This window comes from Malaclemys terrapin, chromosome 13 (assembly GCF_027887155.1).
Source record: "Malaclemys terrapin pileata isolate rMalTer1 chromosome 13, rMalTer1.hap1, whole genome shotgun sequence".
In the NCBI taxonomy this organism is placed as follows: Eukaryota; Metazoa; Chordata; order Testudines; family Emydidae; genus Malaclemys; species Malaclemys terrapin.
This window is the reverse complement of record NC_071517.1, coordinates 6,457,173-6,479,510: the sequence shown is the minus strand read 5'-3', so window position 1 is coordinate 6,479,510 and position 22,338 is coordinate 6,457,173. Positions and strand designations below refer to the sequence as shown.

General features: G+C 42.5%; 1 protein-coding gene across 1 annotated transcript in view; it reads left to right on the top strand.

Annotated features, from left to right (window-relative positions):
- The first annotated feature begins 3,267 nt into the window (after positions 1–3,267).
- The window catches only part of GNA13 (G protein subunit alpha 13), a 46,581-nt gene continuing 27,510 nt past the window's right edge, over positions 3,268–22,338 (top strand). Inside the window, exons 1-2 of the mRNA XM_054047177.1 lie at positions 3,268–3,786; positions 8,402–8,628. Coding sequence (XP_053903152.1) covers positions 3,423–3,786; positions 8,402–8,628 — 591 coding nt within the window. The 5' untranslated portion in view covers positions 3,268–3,422. The remainder of the gene's footprint in view (positions 3,787–8,401; positions 8,629–22,338) is intronic.

Sequence of the window (22,338 nt, the reverse complement as noted above, 5' to 3'; positions counted from 1 at the left end):
AGGGGTAGAAGCAGGCGAGGAAAATCACGGTTGTCCAGCAGAACAAGATAACAAAAAACCCGTTCTGGAGAAAGGGAAACGAGTATAAGGCACTATGATCAAAAGAAGTTAGGCTTCTAACTTCTACTGAGGCTCCTAACTTCCATTTAAACCTTTGGAGGATTCAGCCCTTACTGTCTGTCAGGCAAGCTACTGACCCGCACTTAAAAATCTTGCGTTCATTTTTAAACAAAGACGGTTGAGCCAGAGTCCCCATTTCTGAAAGTTACAACTGCCACCGTGTATCCCCTGCACATGTAACATCAATATTATCCTCCCGATCTGATTTTCCCCTTGCCAGAATGAATTACCATCTCATAGATGAGAATTTACTCAGAGGGGAAATAGAAATAGTTGTTTGAACAATAAAACAAGCAATTCAACCCTGCTCCCCAATTCCGTCAGAGAGAAGAACCAGGCCTCTGCACTACCCTTCCAGCGGGATCTCACAGACTCTTTCACTCTCTGTCTAGTTCTCCATGGTTCTGTTGATTTCATCATTTTCCTTCCTCTCTCACTTTGCATACCTTCACTTTCCCATCCCTCACCCTGTGTTCTTCTCACACAGTTCGTCCTGCAGCCTATTGGCTGTTCCTCACTGCCTGTTCCCCGACTTCCTGTCCTGCTCCAGGGGGTCAAACTGCTGAAACGACACTTCTTTCAGGCTCCTCTCGAGCTGCCCACTCCCAGCTGTCCAGTTCTGACTGTCACCATCCAATTGTCCATTTCCAGCAGTCACTCTCAGCTCCCCAGACCCTACTGACATTCCCTGTCCCAACTGTCAGTCACTCCACATTTCCAGCTGTCCACTTCCCAACTGTCAGGAAAACCTCCAAAGCCTTCTAATCACGATATTGCCCCTCTTCTTTTATCAAAGTGAGTGTCACGGACTGACAACATCCTGGAATATTGTGGACAAAGCTGAAGTTGGCCTACAGTGTTTTGAAATCATGCTCCTTCAAACCATCACAGACGCAGAGCTGCCCTGCATATTGTGTTTAAATGCTCAAAAGAGATTTGCATTTACAGATACAAATAAACTCCTGAATTGTTCCATTATCAGTTTGATGTACACATTTCCATAGGTACTGGAACTAGGGATTCTGGTGCACCCCCTGGCTTGAAGTGGTTTCCCTCATACACCGGGTTTACAGTTTGGTTCAATGGCTCTCAGCACCCCTACTATACACATTGTTCCAGCACCCCTGTACTCTTCTGCTTCTAATTATCCCCATTCCTTAATTAATTCCCTATTCACAAGTGACACCACCTGCTCCACTATGCCTACGCAAACACACTGTGCAAGATTCCCTGGACAATTATGTTCCCTTTGCTCTGGCCTGAGAGAGTGACTAATTGTATCTCCCCAGCAGGAACAGAGTTGATATAGTGGCTCCTACATCATTTCCTTCATGTGTAAGAAAGGTCAGAGCATGTTTTGCTATGATTATCCTGAGCTGGTGGACAGTCCCACCCGAGATGCTCTAACCCAGGGGTAGGCAACCTATGGCACGCGTGCCAAAGGCAGCACGCGAGCTGATTTTCAGTGGCACTCACACTGCCTGCGTCCTGGCCACTGGTCCAGGGAGCCCTGCATTTTAATTTAATTTTAAATGAAGCTTCTTAAACATTTAAAAAACCTATTTACTTTACATACAACAATAGTTTAGTTCTATATTATAGACTTATAGAAAGAGACCTTCTAAAAACATTAAAATGTATGACTGGCACACGAAACCTTAAATTAGAGTGAATAAATGAAGACTCGGCACACCACTTCTGAAAGGTTGCCGACCCCTGCTCTAACCTTTAGCAAGGACCAGACTTGGAGGAAGGGAAAGCTGAGCAAAGTGGTAGCCTAGTGCTCTCTGGTAGCCTTTCTTCTGCTGCATCGACTGGATCTCAGCTGCAACAGAAAATCTGGCCACTTATTTTATTGTAGTAGTTATGATCCGAAAAGTGACTGTAGAAACGGCAGCCTCTTACTCCACAGATCTGCTGTCTCTGTGCTAATCTACTTACTTTATTGAGTAAACTAAGTTGATTCATGTTTAGTCCTATGAGATGTGTTAGATCTGAACCACTAAAGGGAGACTGGTATGCATTTTGGTCTGGCTATGTAACTTCAACAGAATGGCCAGATAAGATGTATTTGCAAAATATTTATTATTACTGAAATGTGTGGACAGAACCCATTTTGACATTCTGATCCCAGGCTGAGTTTGCAGTAGTGGATGTTAAAACAAATATCTTACTTGTAAACTGAAGATGTGTAATATGGAATCATAGAGACACCAAAAAACAAAAGTAAACAGGAAAAAAAATGGAGCCACATGATGCCATTTTTCCAATGACTTGTCTCTATTTGGATCAAAACATTAGAAACTGCCCCACCCCACAAAAAGTCAATTTTTGAGTCTTTCCAAGCCCCAAAAGACACTATTACTACGACAGCGAAGTTAACATGAAAGGGCAGCAGAATCTGGTAAAACAAGAGAAGGGTGAGTGTGCAGGCAGGCCTTGAGAGAGAAATGTAGGGCTCGGTGTCACAGGAGCCACACCCCTCCCATTTCATCCCAGTTACAGATAATGTGGAAGCCCCCACGATCAGGGCTGCCCAGAGGATTCAGGGGGCCTGCGGCAAAGCAATTTCGGGGGCCCGTTCCATTAAAAAAAAGTTGCAATACTATGGAATATTATATTTTCATGGGGGCCCCTGCAGGGCCCGGGGCTAATTGACCCACTTGCCCCCCCGGGCGACCCTGCCCACAAGCTCCCTCGTTCCCCCCTCTCTCATCAGCCCGGGGCACACCTGTACATGCACGAATGTCCCTGTGTGCACAAATGTGTAAAAGCACGTGTGTGCATGCACCTACACCAACGGGTGTGTTTGCAAACATGGTTAGGGCGGTGTGGGTGGCACACAGGTACGCTGAGTACACACACTTCGCAGGCCTGCTTGTCTGGGGTCCTGCTCTGCTCGCACCCTGCGCGTGCCGCGGGACACAGCCACGGGCTGTCACGTTGCACGCGCGCGGGGAGCACGCATGCGCAGACAGAGGCGCGCGGCCGGCGGGACGCTGTTGAAGGCGGAGTCGCCCCCAAATACCCTGGCTCGCGCGACGCCCTCCCATGAGCTCCGGCACCGCCACACCCCGCGCAGTCCGTCCCCCCGTCCCGCCCAAATAGACACGGCCGAGACCCAATAGGCGGCAACGCTGTCACGTGATGGGGCTGGGTCGCGGAGGGGACGGGCGATCACGTGACGAAGCGCAGGCGGCGGCGGATAGGGCAGCACAGTCACGTGGCGGGGGCGCGCGGGGGCCCGCCCCCAGGGTCACGTGTCTCTTTCCGGGCGGCGGCAGCTGCGGCCCGCGAGGCGCATGTGCAGGCGCCCGCGCCGAGGGGGCCGTTGGGCTGCAGCTGCGGCGCGGGGCGGCCGCTCCCTGGCAGTCTTCGCTAAGATGGCGGACTTCCTGCCGTCCCGCTCCGCGCTGTCGGGCTGCTTCCCCGGCTGCCTGCTGACCAGCACCGAGGCCGAGCAGCAGCGCAAGTCCAAGGAGATCGACAAGTGCCTGAACCGCGAGAAGACCTACGTGAAGCGCCTCGTCAAGATCCTGCTGCTGGGCGCGGGCGAGAGCGGCAAGTCCACCTTCCTCAAGCAGATGCGGATCATCCACGGGCAGGACTGGGACCGGACGGCCCGCGAGGAGTTCCGCGCCACCATCTACAGCAACGTGATCAAAGGTGGGCGCGGGGCCGGGGCCGCGCGGGCCGGGAGCGGGGGCGGGGCTGGGGGCCGGCGACCGGCCTCCCGGGACGCTGGCCTGGGGTCGGCACTAGTGTCCCATGGCGGGAGGGGGAAGGTCTGAGGGGCGGCCGAGAGAGAGCGCGCGGGGGGAGTGGGTCTTGGGGGGGGGAGGGGACGAGAGAGGGGGTATGGCCCCCCCAGGCGAGGGAGGTAGAGGGGGGAGAGGCAACGAGCCGGGAGAGGTGAGTGTGTGGGGCGGCGGAGGGGCGAAGTAATTGGTCTCCAGGTGTGGTAGGGGGGGAGAGCGCGCGGGGCTGTGCCGTGGGGTGGGGTGAAGGAGAGAAAGCATTGGGCGGGTTTGGCCCCTGAGGAAGGAAGGTGGGGGTAAGAGAGGATGGTGTGGGGAGGCATGGCCTCAGGGAGGGGGGGTCTTGAAAGCACGAGGTGGGGGGGGCAAGAGAGCATGGATGGTGGGGGGGGGCATAGCCGGTGGGGGAGTGAGAGCATTGGAGTGGGTGGGGCACAGAAACCCCACCTCCTGCGGGGGTCACGAAGAGCCTTTATTGGACTATTACCTTCCTCCGACTTGTCCAAGCAGCAGCCCTGTCTCTTACCATCTGATCATTTGCTGCCTGATCGGCTTGGTTTTATTTCAATCACTTCACTGAGGGGAGAGTCTCCGGGCTGGCGGGCCACCCTACAGGAAGCAGAGGTAGCCTGGGCTGTAACCAGTGACGTACAGTGCTCTCTGATGTGAGGTTCAGTATTGAGGGATTCTAGCTTATTGTGGAGTAGTTCCCTAGCTTTGTTCATGCAAAACACATACAAAAAAATTCATTCTGACATCTTTCAGCTTCACCACTTCCTAGTAAGGTGTCCCAGTGTGGAAAGGAGGAAACCGTGCACTTGAAAGTTTTTATTTTTATTTATTTATATTTATATATATAAAAGGTGTCCTGTGTTTGTGGAGAGGGATTTGCATATCAAATTGATTTAGTAGAAGCTGCATTGCCATAAATGTGGAAACTTAGACTGAACTAGTTGTTAAGAGAAGCCCACATATTCATCCTGCTCTGTGCTCCCTCCAGAACCAGAGTGCCATAACTGAGATGTGCATGTGAATTTATCCGATTGCTGTCATCCTTTTATCTTTTTCTTACCCAAGCCCCTCTAAATTTTTATCTTCACTCATCTCATTTTCAGATTAGACTATAAAGTTTTCAAGGCAACAGGGATAAGATTTTCAAAATATATAAGTGATTTAGGAGTCTTAAATCCCATTTTCAAAGTGTGCCTGTGATTTAGGAGTTAAGTTCCATTGACTTTCAGTAAAACTAGACTATAAGCCTAAAAGTCACCCTTGGAAAAAGGGACCTAGGCTCTTAAATTAATTACTCAGTTGAAAATTTTACCCCTAATCTTTGTTCCATTGAGTGCCTAGTATGTGTTCAGGAGCTGCAAAAACTAAATAATAATGCTTTCCCTTACCCTGAGCAAATATGTATTGGGCAGATGCTCCGGGCAGAGTTCTGTTTGTAAATTCAGGTTGTTCTGCTGTAAAACAGTATGCAAATAAGGGCTGCAGTTTAATCTTCTAATACTTTAATTTTCTTTTCATTTGCCAATCTGGAGGGTATGGTTAAGTGTTACCTGAGGAGAATGAACATTTTAAAAATAGTTTGTATATCACCCTCATGATAAAATCAGACATTTTTCTTATAGAAGTGGTTCTCACATGAAGATATTTTGATCCCATGTGCCTGTCCTGTACTTGCGTCACCATGCTGATTTCCTCTTTTCAGACTTTCTCCTATCTATCAGTAAATCTGATGGTAGCATTAATCCCTCAGTCATGTTATTTTTTAGTAATACTGTGTAGATAGATTTTAAAAGGTCAAATATTAAACTAGTTTAAATTGCTTAGTTCTCTTTTCTTTAAGAATTCATCAGGGTAAAAAGTCAGAGTAGGGAAGTAGTGTGTGTGTAATGGCACTAACCATGATTAGTTGTTATATAGACTTTGATTTGATTATCTTTAAGAACAGAAATCTACATTTTATGAAGTGTTGATTAATGTCACATTGGTAAACGTGTTGACTAACAGTATCTCTGAAATCTATAATTTCAGTGTTGCTACTGTCTTTAGGCATAACTAAAGGAGGTTTTGGAACAAATTGATACATTAAACTGTAATAAGTCACCAGGACCACATGGTATTCACCCAAGAGTTCTGAAGGAACTCAGATGTGAAATTATAAACTACTAATTGTGGTATGTATTGTTTACATCAGCCTCAGATGGCTGGAGGATAGGTAATGTAATGCCAATTTTTAAAAAAGGCTCCAGAGGCGATCCTGGCAATTAAAGGCCCGTAAGCCTGACTTCAGTACCAGGCATATCGGCTGTAGTAAAGAACAGAATTATCAGATATAGAGATGACTCTTCCTCAACATATTGTGTTCATCACGGCTTTTGTAAAGGGAAATCATACTTCACCGCTCTATTAGAATTCTTGAAGGGAGTCAAAAACATGGACAAGAGTGATCAAGTTGATATAATGTCCTTGGATTTTTCAGAAAGCCTTTGACAATGTTCCATACCAAAGGCTCTCAAGCAAAGTAATTTGTCATGAGATGAGGGATGGTCCTCTCAGGATCAATAACTGGCTAAAAGATAGGAAACAAAGGGTAGGTATAAATGGTCAGTTTTCACAATGGACATAGGTAAATAGTGGGGACCCTCAAGGATCTGTACTGGGGCCAATGCTGGTCAACATATTCATAAATTGTCTGGAAAAGGGAGTAAACAGTGAGGTGGCAAAATTTGCAGATGATACAAATTTACTCAAGATAGTTACATCCAAAGCTGACTGCAGAGAGTTACAAAGCGATCTCATTAAACTGGGTGACTGGGCAAGGAAGTGCAGATGAAATTTTGTGTTGAGTACAAAGTAATGCATGGTGGAAAACATAATCCCAATTATATGTAGAAAATTATGGGATCTATCTTACCTGTTATCATTCAAGGGAGAGATCTTGGAGTCCTCATGGTTAGGTCTCTGAAAGCATCTGTACAGCAGCAATTGAAAAAACTAACAATGTTAGGAACCATTAGGGAAGAGATAAGACACAATATCATAATGTCACTGTATAAATCCATGGTACCCTGACACCTTGAATACTGCATGCAGTTCTGGTTGCTTCATCTCAAAACATGTATTGGAACTGGAAAAAATATACAGAAGGACAACAGAACTTACTAGGGCTATGGAACAGCTTCCATATGAGGAGAAATTAAAAAATTGGGACTGTTCAGTTTGGAAAAGAGCCAACTGAGGAGGGATGCGATAGAGGTCTATAAAATCATGAATGGTGTGGAGAAAATGAATAAGGACATATTACTGTATTTATCTCTTCACATAACGCAAGAACCAAAGGTCACCCGGTGAAATTAATAGTCAGCAGGTTTAAAACAAGCATAAGTAAGTACTTCTTCACACAGCCCACAGTCAACCTGCAGAACTCCTTTCCAGTGGATGTTGTGAAGGCCAAAAGTATAATTGAGTACAAAAAAAAGAATTAGATACATTCATGGAGGATAGGTCTATCAGTGGCTGTTAACTAAGATGATGAGCAACGCAACCCCATGCTCTGGGTGTCCCTAACCCTCTGACTTCCAGAATCTGGAACTGGACAACAGAGGGTGGATTATTGTTCTGTTCTGATAATTGTTCTGTTCTTTCTCTCCAAAGCATCTGGCATTCGCCACTGTTGCAAGACAGGATATTGGCCTACATGGGCCATTGGTCTGACCCGTATGGCCATTCTTATGTTCTTATCTAACAAGTATAATACAATATATGGAAACATGGAGATGGCTTAAAGCAGGACACTAGAGACTTCGTTGTGTTCTGAAATGGTGCTTAGCATAACTAATTTATAGGCCTGAAATCTTGGGCTCTTGCCAGGTAAAGTCAACTGCCATAAACTGGCTTCAGAGTTTTGACAAGTGACAAATAGGCCTTGTAAAGTGACGAAGTGAGTGAAGTAATATATTTTACTGGACCAACGTCTGTTGGTGAGAGAGACAAGCTTTAAAGCTTATACAGAGCTCTTTTTCAGGTCTGAGAAACTAACTCCTTGTCATTTGTGTCTCTCTGACTGAAGTTGGTCCAATAAAAGATGTTACCTCACCCAAGTTGTCTCTAATATCCTGGGACCAACATGGCTACAAAGCTGCATACAAATAGGCCTTGTGACATTTTTAATTTGCCAGCTCAGATTGCTTACTCTGTCGTTTAGAATATTATTTACGATCCATACTAGTCATAATAAAAGATAAAAAAATCTTTGTAATATGAACCTTACAATAATGCTGGTTCTGTTCTTCATAAGGATCTTAATTTTCTGATTGCAGATATTGACAGCTTTCATATTATCCTGAGATACAGAGCATTAATAGCTAGGATCCCAGCCCTGCAAATATTTACACACCATGCATATGGTTACATGTGTGTTTAAGTCTTTGCAAGTTCAGGGCCTAGTGTAATAACTAGACATGGCAGATATTGAAAGTATCTAATCATGGCACTTTTCCATGTTTTTTTTCAAGGTGTGAGAGTCCTCGTAGATGCTCGAGAGAAACTTCATATTCCCTGGGGAAATCCTGACAACCAGAATAATGGGGATAAGATGATGGCTTTTGATACTCGGTCAACAATGGTGGCACAAGGGATGGTGGAGACTCAGGTTTTTTTACAGTACCTTCCAGCAATAAAATCACTGTGGGCAGATAATGGAATCCAGCATGCCTATGACAGACGCAGAGAATTCCAACTGGTAAGCTGTGGCTTTCTTAATACTGTCAATAAAATCTGTATGATGCATTGTTCCTGTATCATTTTTCAGTAAACACTAATTTAAATCTGCCTCCTTCAGGCTGTTATCGTTGATGTATAATGTATATCATGAGGCCTACCTAAAATACTAGCCCATGGAATTGCAGATTAGTTATAGCTTTTACTTTTAACCAAGAAAGACAGATCGAGCTGAAACAAAACATAAGGAAGTATTAGTCCCCACTTTGCAGATGACAGAGGCGAAGTTCAGTAAGGTTGACTTGCCGTCATGCTCTGAGTCTGTAGCCGACCTAGAATTGAATCTAGATGGTTTGTCTCATTCCAATGCCTTAACTGCAAGACCATTCTTCATCTTTGGTGCATTGAAACTTTTTAAAAACGATGTGGAGAAGAGAATTAATACCTAGTATTTTGTGATTATTCTTCCTTTTAAAAAAAAAAAAAGGTGGTGTTATACACTTGATTTTTATTAGAAAAAGGGTTTTTAAACCACTCTTCTCTATTCCAATCTGAGAAATCTTGCAAGCATTCCCTCTGTACATTTCCTGATTCATGAGTGTTATTTTCATGTGATCAGCTATTTTGTTTTGTTGAAGTTCAGTTGGAGATATGGACTTCTAGTTGAATAGCTTGATTCTAGGATGGGTAGGTGTTTGTGTGGGATGGCAAAAGAAACACAGGGTGATTAACCCATTGGGAGTTGCATTTTTAATATAAGTGATATGGAAAGGAGACGAAATTGTCATTGTGTCTTTAAACGAGGAAAAGCCTGGTTCTGATTGAAAATCAAACTCTAGCATAGAATAACATTAAGGTGATTTTCCTAAATAGTAGAAGTTCTGATATAATTTACAAATAAAAATTGTGCATTTGTAACCTTGATCCTTTCTAAAATACTACTTAGTATGCAGGTGAATTTGCCTAGTGTTGCATGCTTAGTAACAATGGGCTTCCATGTCTTCACTTGCTAAGTAATGACTGTAGTTGAGATTACATTGTGTATCCCATGTAATTCTCTGATTTGTTTTATTTGACTTCAGGGGATTTGGATTTTCAGATTCACTACACATTATGTAAGTAGTTGACCATGCATACTCACTAGACACCAAGTTTAAGGACTAGCCAATCTTTTACTCTCTCAGCCAAATTTAACGTTTCCTCTCCCTCTTTGATTAAAAAATAAATAAAAATCAAAATTTAAGCTCAGACATCTATAAAATTTGACTTTTAAAAGTTCCCTCTTAACACTAAAATGAGATAGCCAGGTGGAACTTTTATCAGAACCATAAATGTGTAGTTTTAGAAGGGAAATTTGGAATGTATAATACTTTAAATTGCAAGCATGATTTGATTTTTGGCTCATCTCTAGTGGAATAAATTTAGAGGAAAGAAGATATGTTAACCCATCAATTTCATTCTTTTACACCAAGTTTCTCTTGTTACTATTGTGCTTTTTAAGTATTCGCTTTTTGTATTATATTGATTGGTATATAAAAAGTTAAACCACTTCAGTCTTGGATACAGGAACTCTGTATTTAACTCTTTGTTTAGTATATCGCTTCTCGGCTCTCTGAGCTGTGGTGCAAGTGAAGTATCTCAGGTGACACAGTTCTGCTACCTACACTGATATTGTGAAACAAAATGAAAATTCAAAGTTAAAGCTGATGCTGTTGGACTAGCCTGTGACGGTGAACTGTTGCAGTACATAGGAATGTCAGAGCTTGCACTTTTTGGCCACTACTGTCGGTAGATTAAGGCTAACAATTTCTTAACTTGATTTTTCACTTGCAGTCTTGTTACAATTTAAAATACACAAACCTAGATTGTTAATTTCATAGTCTTACCTCAAATATGGGAGTTATTTTTATGAACAATAGACCATGATGTCTCCTAAGCTTTTATGGGTTATTGTATACACTGATTTAACATAAGCTGTGAAAATACTGTTATAAATATGTATTGGCCTGAGGCTAGACTGGCTTCTAGAGAACATAAATTGGGTGAGTATTCAGGCAGTAGGAATATTGTGGACCAGCTTAGTAGCGATGCCATATGAGACTAATTCCTGGCAAATGTGCTGTCTGTGTTATCAAGATGTTGGACTGTTGCTAAGGCAAGTGTGATTGGCTGTAAAAGGAGTCTGGTCCAACACAGGAAGTTGAAGTGAAACATGGCTTTACCTTCAGAAAGAATTATAAAGGAGTAAAAGTTTTATCAGTGCTCGGGATTCTCTTCTGGTGTGGAGATGATATTCCTGATAAAGTATTTACTATATATCTATATCTAGATATAGATATCTAGATATTTAAAAAAAAATTAATGAATATGCTCAGTCCTTTAGAGCAAATAGTTCATCTTGAAAACCTTTCATGGAAAATCTTTTCATTAGTCACACTTGGTGTTTTTAATCAGTCTTTAAGCTGAAGAACTCCTCTCCCTTGCTATCTTCATTTCTTCCTTAGTCCATCAAGTACACTTTGACGACAGTTGTGACCTATGCACAGTTTTGTTTTGAGTAGGAGCTAGAGTAGGTGCACTCTTCTAAAAGTCACCAGAAAGACTGATTAAACTGTCCCCAATTAGATTCTGTATGAATGTACATCTGTTAAAGGGGCTACATTTCTGGCCTAACCATCTGTATTTTTAAAAGTAAGTTATAGCAACTGCCTTGACTGAATTAAGACTTCAAACTTTTGTTTATACTTGTATTGCTTATTGCCAAAGTTACTTAAAAAAATCTCATTCCAAGGTGTGTATGCCAAGTTGTAAATGAGAACCTAGCTAAATATCACCATATTGAGTGCAATGTGTGTGTAATCATATAAGGAGACATGGTTCTTGCCCCAGGATCAAGATCAGCTCTGTCATGTACCAATGGATGATATGCCAGTTTGGTAAAGTACAGGGTTTTTGATGGCATGGCTGAAAGGCTTCGTAGAGGTCTTTTTAGTGGGTTTGATTAAGAGGAAGGTTGTTCAAGCATGTGGCATGGTGTGGGAGGAACATATGGAAGGGTTGCATAGGAGGGAGTCTCAGGAGTAACTAAGGCAGTGGGAGGGAGAATATGAAGACATGAGTAGAGAGGTAGACAGATGAGTTGTGCAAGGCCTTGGAAGTAAGGACTAGAAACTTGAACTTGATGGGAGCACAGGATGAGATGCATACAAGAAAAATTTGCACTTGCCCAGGCCTTGTTCACCTCACAATTTGACAAAGGCTGTTGTGGGGGGATGATGTGACGCCGCTGGAAGAGTTGGATTTTTGGAGATGTAGAAGTAATGACAGGATTTGGTGAAAGTGGAGGAGAAAGGAGTGGAATATGACATTTTTGAGGTACTGTAGTGAAAGTTTAAAGGTCACGGACAAAGTTTTCAAGAGAAGATGAGGTTCAGTTTTCATTGCCCTGAATTTGAGGTTGTATAGAAACAACAGTTAGGTGGAGATGTTGCAGGTGTAGTTATGAGACTGGACAGAAGGAAAAAGGTTAATGAATAAGAATGGAGTCATCTGTGTGGACATAGTAAACTGAAACTATGGGAATGGATGAAATTTGTGTGCATGAAGGCAGAAGAAAACCAGCTGAGAGCAGAGCAGTGAAGGAAATGAAGTGAGTGAAAGCAGTGAAGATTGCCCAAAGAAAAGAGTGGAGGGGAGAGATCAACTGATTTAAGTGACAGAATATGGAGGGTGAGTACTGAGAAGAAAGGCAGGTTGAGAATGTTATATGAGGTACACCTCAAACTTGTTTGCAACAGTAGAAGAGCTCTTAGGAGAGAGCATTGAGTTTGTCCTTATAACAAATTGATGAAACCTGGGGGAAGGAAGGTTTTGAGGAGAGAATTAGAGCTAGAGATGGGAGCATGGCATTGAAGAATCAACCTTATAGCAGTGCTGGTGGGATGCTAAAACTCAGTTGCAGCTTCTTAATAAGAGGCAGGGTTACTCTGTGGAACTGATGATTTCTAATCCCTGCTTTGCCACTAATTGTTTTGAGCAAACCATTAACTGGGGTTTCTCAAGCTGCAAAATGGGGATGTTACTTGCCTACTTCAGAGGTGCTTATGAAGATCCATCAGTTAACCACGCTTTGAAGATGGAAAGAGATATGTAACACTTTTATAATGACTAATTATCCTTCAAACAAAAAAATTCATTTAAAAACCAATTCAGGCTGTTCAAGTGATTAATCCACTAACACAGTTTATAAAGCCAGGAATTTCCTAGTTAACTTCTCAGCCATTCCTTGCCTTCATCACGTTCCCTTCCCACATCCACCGCACTCATGCCACCTCTTCCCTCTGCTCAGACCATGCAATGCTAACTGACCACAATCACTGGCTGTTGAGAGAACCCACAACATCCCACATTTCTATCACCTAATAAATATTACAAACTTCTAAGCCAATACATTCTATTCTAAACTGTTCCCTCTGTCTACCTGAGTCATGTTGGAAAACATAACCAGCTAAAATCTGCCATATACAACAATCTCCTTCAATGCAATACAAGTCAACATTCCAATCAGTTACAAAACCTCCCTTTGTAACCACTCCACGTGGAGGGAGTGAAATTTGCAGTGTTTTGTGTGGAGGTGGAGGGAGGAAGCATGTGTTTTTTGTGGGTGGTAGATGTGGAAGAGGTAATGTGGAGAAAGTGAAATTACAGTTACAGATTTCAAGTGGTGGCTGACAGTTTAAATAGGGATTTCCTTGCTTTTATGCTTGTGTTGGTGGAATATTGGCTTGTTCAATTTAAACTGTTTGCTCGTTTGGGGGGTGGGGGAGCTCTCTTCAAAGTTACTGGCAGCTGAATAGGAAACTTCTAGTGCCAGTGTTGTCTTGCTTTTATTACTGAGGAAGGTGCTTCTGTGCAAGAACACACGTGGGAGAAGAGGGAGTGTTAGTGCATGCTAGTAGAAGGATCCCAGGGCAGGTTAAGGGAAAAGCAAGCTCCCAGCATGGTGGAGAAGTACTCTGGTAGGAATATCTCCAGGCAGGATTTCCTTCTAGGATTTTCCCACTTTTTTGTGACATAGGCAGGACAAAGCTGAAAACTCAACTTTTCAGTCCCGTCATTACTTTGACTCAGATTTTAAAGGATTTGCATCAGGTGAAAAAACTTTGAGATGGATTTAGTTTTGGTATCAGCACTTCGTGAGGTATCCTTTCCCCATTTTGCATACTTTGAGTGACTATTCATCATCACATCCCTTAATAATCTGGAGATATGATTTTTTTGCTCTACTTGTGATTTACAGGGATTGGTGGTGTTAGGGCTAAACAGTTTTAAGTGCATGGATGCAGTAATTCCACCTTGGTCTGTGGAGTCACCATTTACAGAGAACTGCAGCTAATACCAGTGTTGAAACAGGGTGGAAACAACTGGATATGCATTTTACCTCTGGATTCCTGTTTACTTGTGGCATTGCCTCTAAGCGAGATCAGATTACGGTATAGAAAACCGGAAAAGGCGTGTTCAGTTAGAATCTTTCTTGCTAGTTTTGCTAGTGTTTCTCTGTAGCTTTACATGTTGCAAAGGAGAGGGGAAAATCTTATGGGATGTTGTCCATACTGAGTTCTCTGCCTGATTCAGCTTATTATGAGGAGATAAAATGGTACAAGTAGTCCTGATTCCAGATAGGCTTCTCTCTGGAAGGAGTGAGTCCCTAAATGGCCTGATGAGAGTAGTGAGCAGAACTTATGTAACTATTTTTTATGGGACTGGGTTGCTGAAGAGATTGGTAGTGAGATAAGTAACCTCTCTCCTCAATGTCACTGGCTTGGAAGTTGGTCCAATAAGATATTACTTCACTCTCCTTTTCCCTCTAATATCTTGGGACCAGGATACACTACACATTGCCATTTATGCTACCCATTTTGGGGGTAGGGTGGCGGTAAAGATTGCATTGCCTATAATTTTGTGAAGTGTGGGAGACAATCCACTTCCAAATTGTCTTTCACAATGTCTTTCAGATCTTCAGAAGAGTTTTAAAGTTCTTGAGAATTTGCTCTGTATTCTCCCTCTTTAAAAACAAATTGTTGACTTTAAAATATCACAATTTGATTTTGATTATAGGACTTCACATTTGGGTTAAGTCTAGTTTTAGACAATATGAAGAGGCCTGAATTCCTATATTAGAGTATTCTGGGCCTCTGGCCACAAATGTTGGCAATTCTCCAGGCCTCTTAATTTCTGTGGGTATATCTACGCCACAATATCTGCAGTGCTGCAGTTACACCATGATGGTGTAGACCCTTACTCTAGTAACAGGGTTTTTTTCCATAGCTGTAGTAAATCCACCTCCTTAAGGTGGTAGCTAGATTGATGCAATACTTTTGTCGACCTAGCGGTGTTAAGTCGACATAACTATATCTCACAGAGCATGAAATTTTTCACTGCCCCGAGTGACATAACCAGGTCAACTAAGTTTTAAGCATAGACTAGGCTTATGCAAACAACTAGATACTCTGATTTTTATAACACTTTTATTGATCTGAATAATCTTCATTCCAGTGATACTTCATGCTAATTTAAGTGCCAGCTCGCCTCATTTTCCAAAATGGGGCTAGTTTCCCTTTCAGACATACAAGTTCTGCAGTAACTCCATTCTGGCTCTGCATTCCTTCCTTATCCAGCATTCTTTCCTCCTTGCTTGTGACTTGTTTCTACTTTGCAATTACTTTAAATTTTGTAGCTGAGTCCTGGTGTGGTATAGCGCATTGATCTCCTAGTGAGAGTTGATTTTGTTTGCATTGTAGAGCAGTTTGTTCTGCAACACATTTCCAAAACACGTAGAAAATAAATTTCATGCTGCAAGTTGGTAGGCTGTGTTCTGAGCAAGCAATAGTGTGCTCCTGGTGGCCTTGTTAGTCTTGTATGCTGCCTCTTGTGGTTGCAATTCTGTATCTAGCCGGTGATGTAAAGTCTGTTCAGTGTGGTTTGTATTTACACCTAGTAGTTTCCTTCTGATGCATTTGTTCCTTTTGTAAAGGCAGCTGATAAAATGGTTCACATGCAGTTTGGGATTTATTAAATATGGACTATATTTTGGTAGGTATGGACTGGGTATCCAGAATGTTGCAGTTGGCATGCTGCTTCTACACTTGGGAGATGCAAACTCTTCCCAATCGAGAACACCACTGGCAGCTTGCCAGGGGAAGACATTTCATTTGCATATGCGGACTACTTTATAGGGCGTGGTAAATTTCATGGGGAGAAGGATGGCCCAGTGGTTGGGGCACTGGCCTGGGGTGTGGGGAGACCCAGGTTTAATTCCCTGCTCTGTCACAAACTTCCTGTATCACCGTAGACAAATCACTTAGCCTCTTTGTGCCTTAGTTCCCCATCTGTAAAATGGGGTTTCTGGAGAGGAGACAGGCTCCACCGAGATAAATTCGCCACCCCTTGGAACATCCTGAAAATGACACGCCTACAGCCAAGTAAGTCACGGATACATTTCCTACAATCTCTTTAATTCAAAAGAAATCTAACCAATATCTGTTTGTTTTATTAATAAACTAAAAAATGTCGTCATAGCCCAGTGATGTGACACCAAGTGGTAATTAGGAGACTAGGTTTTAATCCTGACTGTGCCACTGATGATCAGTGTGCTTCTGGGCAAGTCACTTGATCAGTCTTTTTAGATTCTCTTAGCATTTTGTCATAGAGAAGTGAGAAGCACCAAAAAGTTAGACTTGTTATAAAGTCATCCTTGTTAAATTTGGTTATAGAAATGAAATTTGACTGTCCTCTTGATTCTGTGTATATCTGTGCAATGGTCAAAAAGCCTGGTCTGAAAGGAAAGGTTTTTTTAATATCTGCTGGTGAAAGGTAGTGACGTATTTTCCAAAGCTACTAGATTACTTGTGGTGGTCATAGTTCAAGGTGTCTCTGCTGTTGATTTCTGCAGTAATTATTTCTGCGACTTGTGAAAGCCTGTTGGAGCAGCCTTTTCCACACTCTGCTTGCAGTGCAGTGTTTGAGATGTTGGCATAATACATTCAGAGCTGACTTTCTTGTTGGCCACTAAACTTGAAGGTAGCCTGTCTTGTTGGATCACATTGCAGAGGTAAAGATGGCAGTGACCCGGGGGCTAGGTAGCTTAGGGATTTTTAATTGGATAGAGAACTATATATCTCTGTCAGTTGAAATCTTCCCCAAAATGGTGGTAACAAAGCTCACTATTGCACTGTATAGGTGGAATAAATTTGGTCTCTGTGCAGTTCTAGTCATTCGTGTCAAACAGTACCTCACTTGAGAACAAGGTTGTCATTTTCAGCAGAGACCAAGGAATGAAAGACTGTGGAGAGTGAACCTCCTTTGCGTCTGGATAGTGATTTCCTTGAGGATTGAGGCAAACTGGCAGGGTCGTGTTGGGTGTGGGAAAGCTTGTGCTGCTATTGCCCATGCTGTACCTGCTCCTTGGATAAATAGGATTCAAGTACTCAGAGCTGTCAAACTTGCACCTTCTCATGAGCATTGAATTCACAGCGACTACATGGTATTACAGCTAGTTGCTTTCACATTTGTTGTAGACCCAGACTCTACTAGATTCTTTTTTTATTTAAAATGTTCCATGTTCAGTCCATAACCCTTCTACGAACCTAGCATAGCAATAGAAAGTTGTAACTTTGAGCATCTTCCCCAACCTACAAAGCAAGTGTGAGGAGACCGAAGCATGGCGGACCTCACTGCATTGTCTAGGAGGAAAGCAGTAGAACAGTTGAAGTGCTGCTGTAGGCTCTGGCAGCAAAGTAGCTGCTGCATTTGTTACTAAATAGTTTAATTTACCTAAGCAAACTGATCTGCCAATTCAGTTTGCATTTGCTGGTCTGCTTACTGATACATTGTGAAATGTATGAGTGTAGGACTGATCTGGAGCTTGTACTTTTTACCAGATCAGTAATACTTGTAACAGTGCTGTTAATTTAATACTCAGTATCCAGGATCAAGTTACAATGAAGTGTTAGAATAATGTAACACTAGGCCTCCGTTTACTCCAGATTTTTTGCCATTAATATGGAGTAATGAGCAGGAAGGATGGACAATAGGAGCTTGGAACATGCACTTCTGCACTGAACACAAGCAACTTTGGTTGTCAAATATACTATAGCCAAAATATCATTATTAATGAACATTTGAAGTTTGGAATCTATTCTCCCTACTAAACTAAATTTACTACATTGATAATTGGGGGTGGGGGGGAGGAGAAAGCAAACCTTAATTACAGTTGCTGGCTGTCCCCTGTGGATGCACAAAGACCGAGGGACGCAGGGGCTTGGCAATTGGAGGAAAGGCCTACGTTACACAGGAAAGTATTTATCTGTGGAGGTATTGGAACTGATGCATGTATTCATGACAAATGTTACATGCATCTAAAAAGAGTAAGGAATTTTGAAAGCTAAAGAATTCAAAGTATTTTCTAAAAATCTCATGACCCCTTTGGCCTCACAGAATCCTGAGCCCATGATAGATTTGGATATTTCAAAGCAAGCAGTCTTGAATGCTAAAAGATAGTGAACCCATTCAAATAAAACACCCACTTTCACAGCCTCTTAACCCAGTGTGCCATACTTGCTTTAAATGTCTTCCCTGAATTCATCTGTGCCTGAAACTAAGCATGATAAATTTCAATGGAAAAGGAATTGAGGAAATTATAATGGAGTGTGGAAAATAAAGCTGGAAACATCACTTAACTAAGGCGTTGCTAAGGAACTGGAAAGACTCAAAAATCTCCTTAATGGGCTGCTACAGGATCAGAAATGATACACAGCAAAGTGATAGTCTAATTGTATTTGCATAAACAGACCTGAACTTCTGTATTGTATCCCTTCCCTAGGAGTGCCACAGCAATAGTTTGAAAGTGACTAGAATCTCAGCAGTTTGAAATTGATTAGGAAAACACTGCTTGTCAGAGCACAGATATCATCATCTACTGCTGACTGTTGAAGGGGAGTGGATGCAGAAATTCTAGCTAAGAAAGTGAGAAGCCCTCTGGCAAATTAACATCAGATAAAACGTGAACAGAATTATGCTCTATTTGACTGTCTTACACCGGGTTTCAGATTTTTAATAAGGATTGTTTAAACCTCTTTCCAAAAGCACAGAGGAATTCTTGCCCTAGTACAATGGTTCCTCAACCAGGCGTACGCAGAGATTTTCCAGGGGTACATCAACTCATCTAGATATTTGCCTAGTTTTACAACCAGTTACATAAAAAGCACTAGTGAAGTCAGTACGAACTAAAATTTCATACGGGCAAGGATTTGTTTATACTGCTCTATATATTATACATTTAAATGTATAGTACAATATCTCTATTCCAAGTGATTTATAATTGTATGGTAAATGAGAAAGTAAGCAATTTTTCAGTAATAGTGTGCTTGTGCCAATTTTGTATTTTCAATATCTGACTTTGTAAGCAAGTAGTTCTCAAGTGAGGTGAAACTTGAGGATATGCAAGACAAATCAGAGCCCTGAAAAGGGTACAGTAGTCTGGAAAGGTTGAGAGCCACTGCCCCAGTATATTAATTTCTGTTGTGAAATCCCATAACTAATGTAAAATGTTGGTTGCCTTATGTGGCATATGGGTGCTGTGCGTAGGATTTTTCTGAACGTTTTGACTTCGATATTTAGCTTTTTATTTCAAGGATTTTGTAGGCACAGCTCTTATGTCAATTTTTCAATGGTTAATGCACAAAATTAGTGATTTGTCCTGCATTTTGCAAGCTGTAATGATTTCACATCCTTAAATGTAATCAAAAGGTTCATGACAAGTAGTCGACACACTTGTTACACAAAATGTTTAATTACTTTGGTTTAAGCTTCTTTGTTCAACAAAGAAATTAGAACTTTCCCTTACTCAGTTCAAATAGATTCTCCTAGATGTAGTCAAAGTGACTGACAAGGAGGTGATGAAAAGTATTTGGTCTGCGGTTTTTCTCATAAAAGATTGAAGGGGGGAGTGAATTCATGCTATTAAATAGAATCCTCATAAAGGATACTTACCCCAAGTGCATGAGTCAGTCCATATTCTTATGAAGCTCTCCTTTCCTAGTGCACTTGTCTTCTGCATAGCATACACAGCACTAAATGTAACAATTTCTAGTTTGATTGGGAGTTCATAGTATGGGAAGGTGATTTAACATTCTGTTCTAACCTTTGTAACTCTTATTCTAATGCAACACACTATAGGGCTAGCATGTTTCCATGTGTCAGATTAGTGCTTCTCATACTTTTGGTACACTTGAGAGAGTCCTTGCCAAGCTCTGCAAACTAGCTGCTTTTGGAAAGGAGCATAGTTCTGAATGATGAGCGACAGACTTGCAGACTCACTGCTGCTTCAGGGTTAGATTAAAAGCAGTTTGAGTTGCAAATACATGAAGTCATGGAGCCAGGGGGTCAGTGCACTGAGGGAAGAAAAAAATGTTTACAGTCTGGTTCCAGTCTGTTTTGCACATAAAACATCTGAAGTTTATAGATGCTTCCAGAGTTTAACTAGTAATTGGGAGGTGGCAGTTTGGTCTTGGATAGTACGTGGTCAGTACTTGTTCCCAGTTGATTTCTGTAGTAGTTAGAGGATGCCCTGGCCTGAAATGTGTCAAATCATTGTAGAATGAGATTCCAAACAGTCATAGTTCAAAAGTATGTGTGTGCCATGCCCCATCCTCCCACCCGCTGCAGGCAAGTACTTCCATAAATGGCTCTAAGATTTTATATGGAGGGAGAAGATGAAGAAATTCTGCACTAAGGAAGTGCAACAATAATCATTTGGACAGAACATCCCATTTCTTTACTTTCATGTGTTAGTTTCTATTCTGGATCTGGCAAACTAAAACAGCTGAGTGCTTAGTATATATAGATCATTTGGTATCCTGGCACTTGCAAGTCTTTCACTTCACACCCAGCATATTTCCCTTTTTTTTCATATTCCTTGGGCTGACTTGAACCTCTGTGGAAGAGGTTGGAATGGTCTTAAGGAGGTCATCCTCACAGTTTGAAACAGTGCTGTGGAAAAACTGTGAGCTACAGTGATGTCTTACATCCTTAAGTTTTTGTCAGAGTTTTAAAAACTTGCTCCAGGCTCAACAGACGTTGGGCTTTGGATTTTGTCCTTAAACTGTGTGCATGTACAAAATCTCTCCACAGCTCAGAGCTGTTTAACTTTTGTTGAAGCCTTGGATTGGTTGGGTGATTCTAATGTGATATGATGCATCTTGCTGTCTGGGTCTCTGGCTTTGAAAGTACAGGTTGAACCTCTCTAATCTGGCACTCCCTGGTCCAGCAACATCTATGGTCCGGCATAGACGTAGACTCTGTGGGTGCTCCAGGGCTGGAGCACCCACGGGGAAAAATTAGTGGGTGCGGAGCATCCACCGGTGCCAAGCTCCCCCCTCCTCGTGCGCCAGCAGCCCCATGCTTACCAACTCCTCTTCCTCCCTCCCAGCATTTCCGGAGCCCCGTGGACAGCTGATTCTCAGCATTCAAGCTCAGGGAGAGAGGGGGAGCACCTGGGGCTGGTGGGGCCATGCTGGGCGCAAAGCCTATGGGTGCTGCAGCACCCCCACCACTGCTTCCCACACCTATGGAGACCCACTGGCACTCTGCATTGACCTCCCGTGGTTCAGCAAATTCTCTGGTTTGGCACCAGTCAGGTGCGAAGGGTGCCAGACTAAAGAGGTTCAACCTGTATCTCCAGTTGTTAGTGACTGAAAGATGTTATATGATGGCCGTTTGCAAAACAAGCTGGAGTTTTGCATCTGGTTCATAGGAAAATTGTGCTTGTTCTCACTCTGAAGCAGTAGTGAGTTTGCAAGTTTTGTTTATTTAAAATAGTTTTCTCCTCCCCTCTTACCACCTCTCCCCTGCCAAAGTGCACACAACCCCAGCTTGTTTGTACACCGCCTGGCAGGTTTCTTTTTTGGGCATTTTAGAGAGAATGTAAAACCCTTATTGATTGCCTGTTGGGGAGAGGATAATTAAAAACTGGAACAGCTTGCTTTATTGTCAACTGAGCTGTGGCTATGATATCTCTGGTACTTAAAATCTTAACTTGATCATATTTCTTTGAACAGAGTTATATGGGGTTAATTAGGATAGTATTCAGTGAACTCTGAAATAATGAAAGTGTTAATTGGAGCAAATCTAAGACTAATTACAGAAGATGTTTACTAAATTCAAATTAGTGAGTTGTTTTGAATAACCGGTGCAAAATCAGTTTTAGGATTTAAAATAACAAATTGACACCTTGGATTAATGAAGTGCTTTTGTTGGACTGCATGTTAAGTTAGAACAGGGATCGGCAACCTTTGGCACGCAGCTCGCCAGGGTAAGCACCTTGGCAGGCCGGGCCGGGTTGTTTACCTGCCTTGTCCACAGGTTTGGCCAATCGTGACTCCCACTGGCTGTAGTTCGCTGCTCCAGGCCAATGGGGGCTGCGGAAAGTGGTGGCCAGCACATCCCTCGGCCCGCGCTGCTTCCCGCAGCCTCCATTGGCCTGGAGCGGCGAACCGCGGCCAGTGGGAGCCGCGATCGGCCAAACCTGCAGACATGGCAGGTAAACAACCCAGCCTGAGTTGCATGCCAAAGATTGCTGATCCCTGGGTTAGAATCAGTGTCATGTCCATCCCTGCTTCTCCTATTTGCAGCAATTTGGATTGCTTTATGGCAACTACAGCAGATGTTTCTGTAG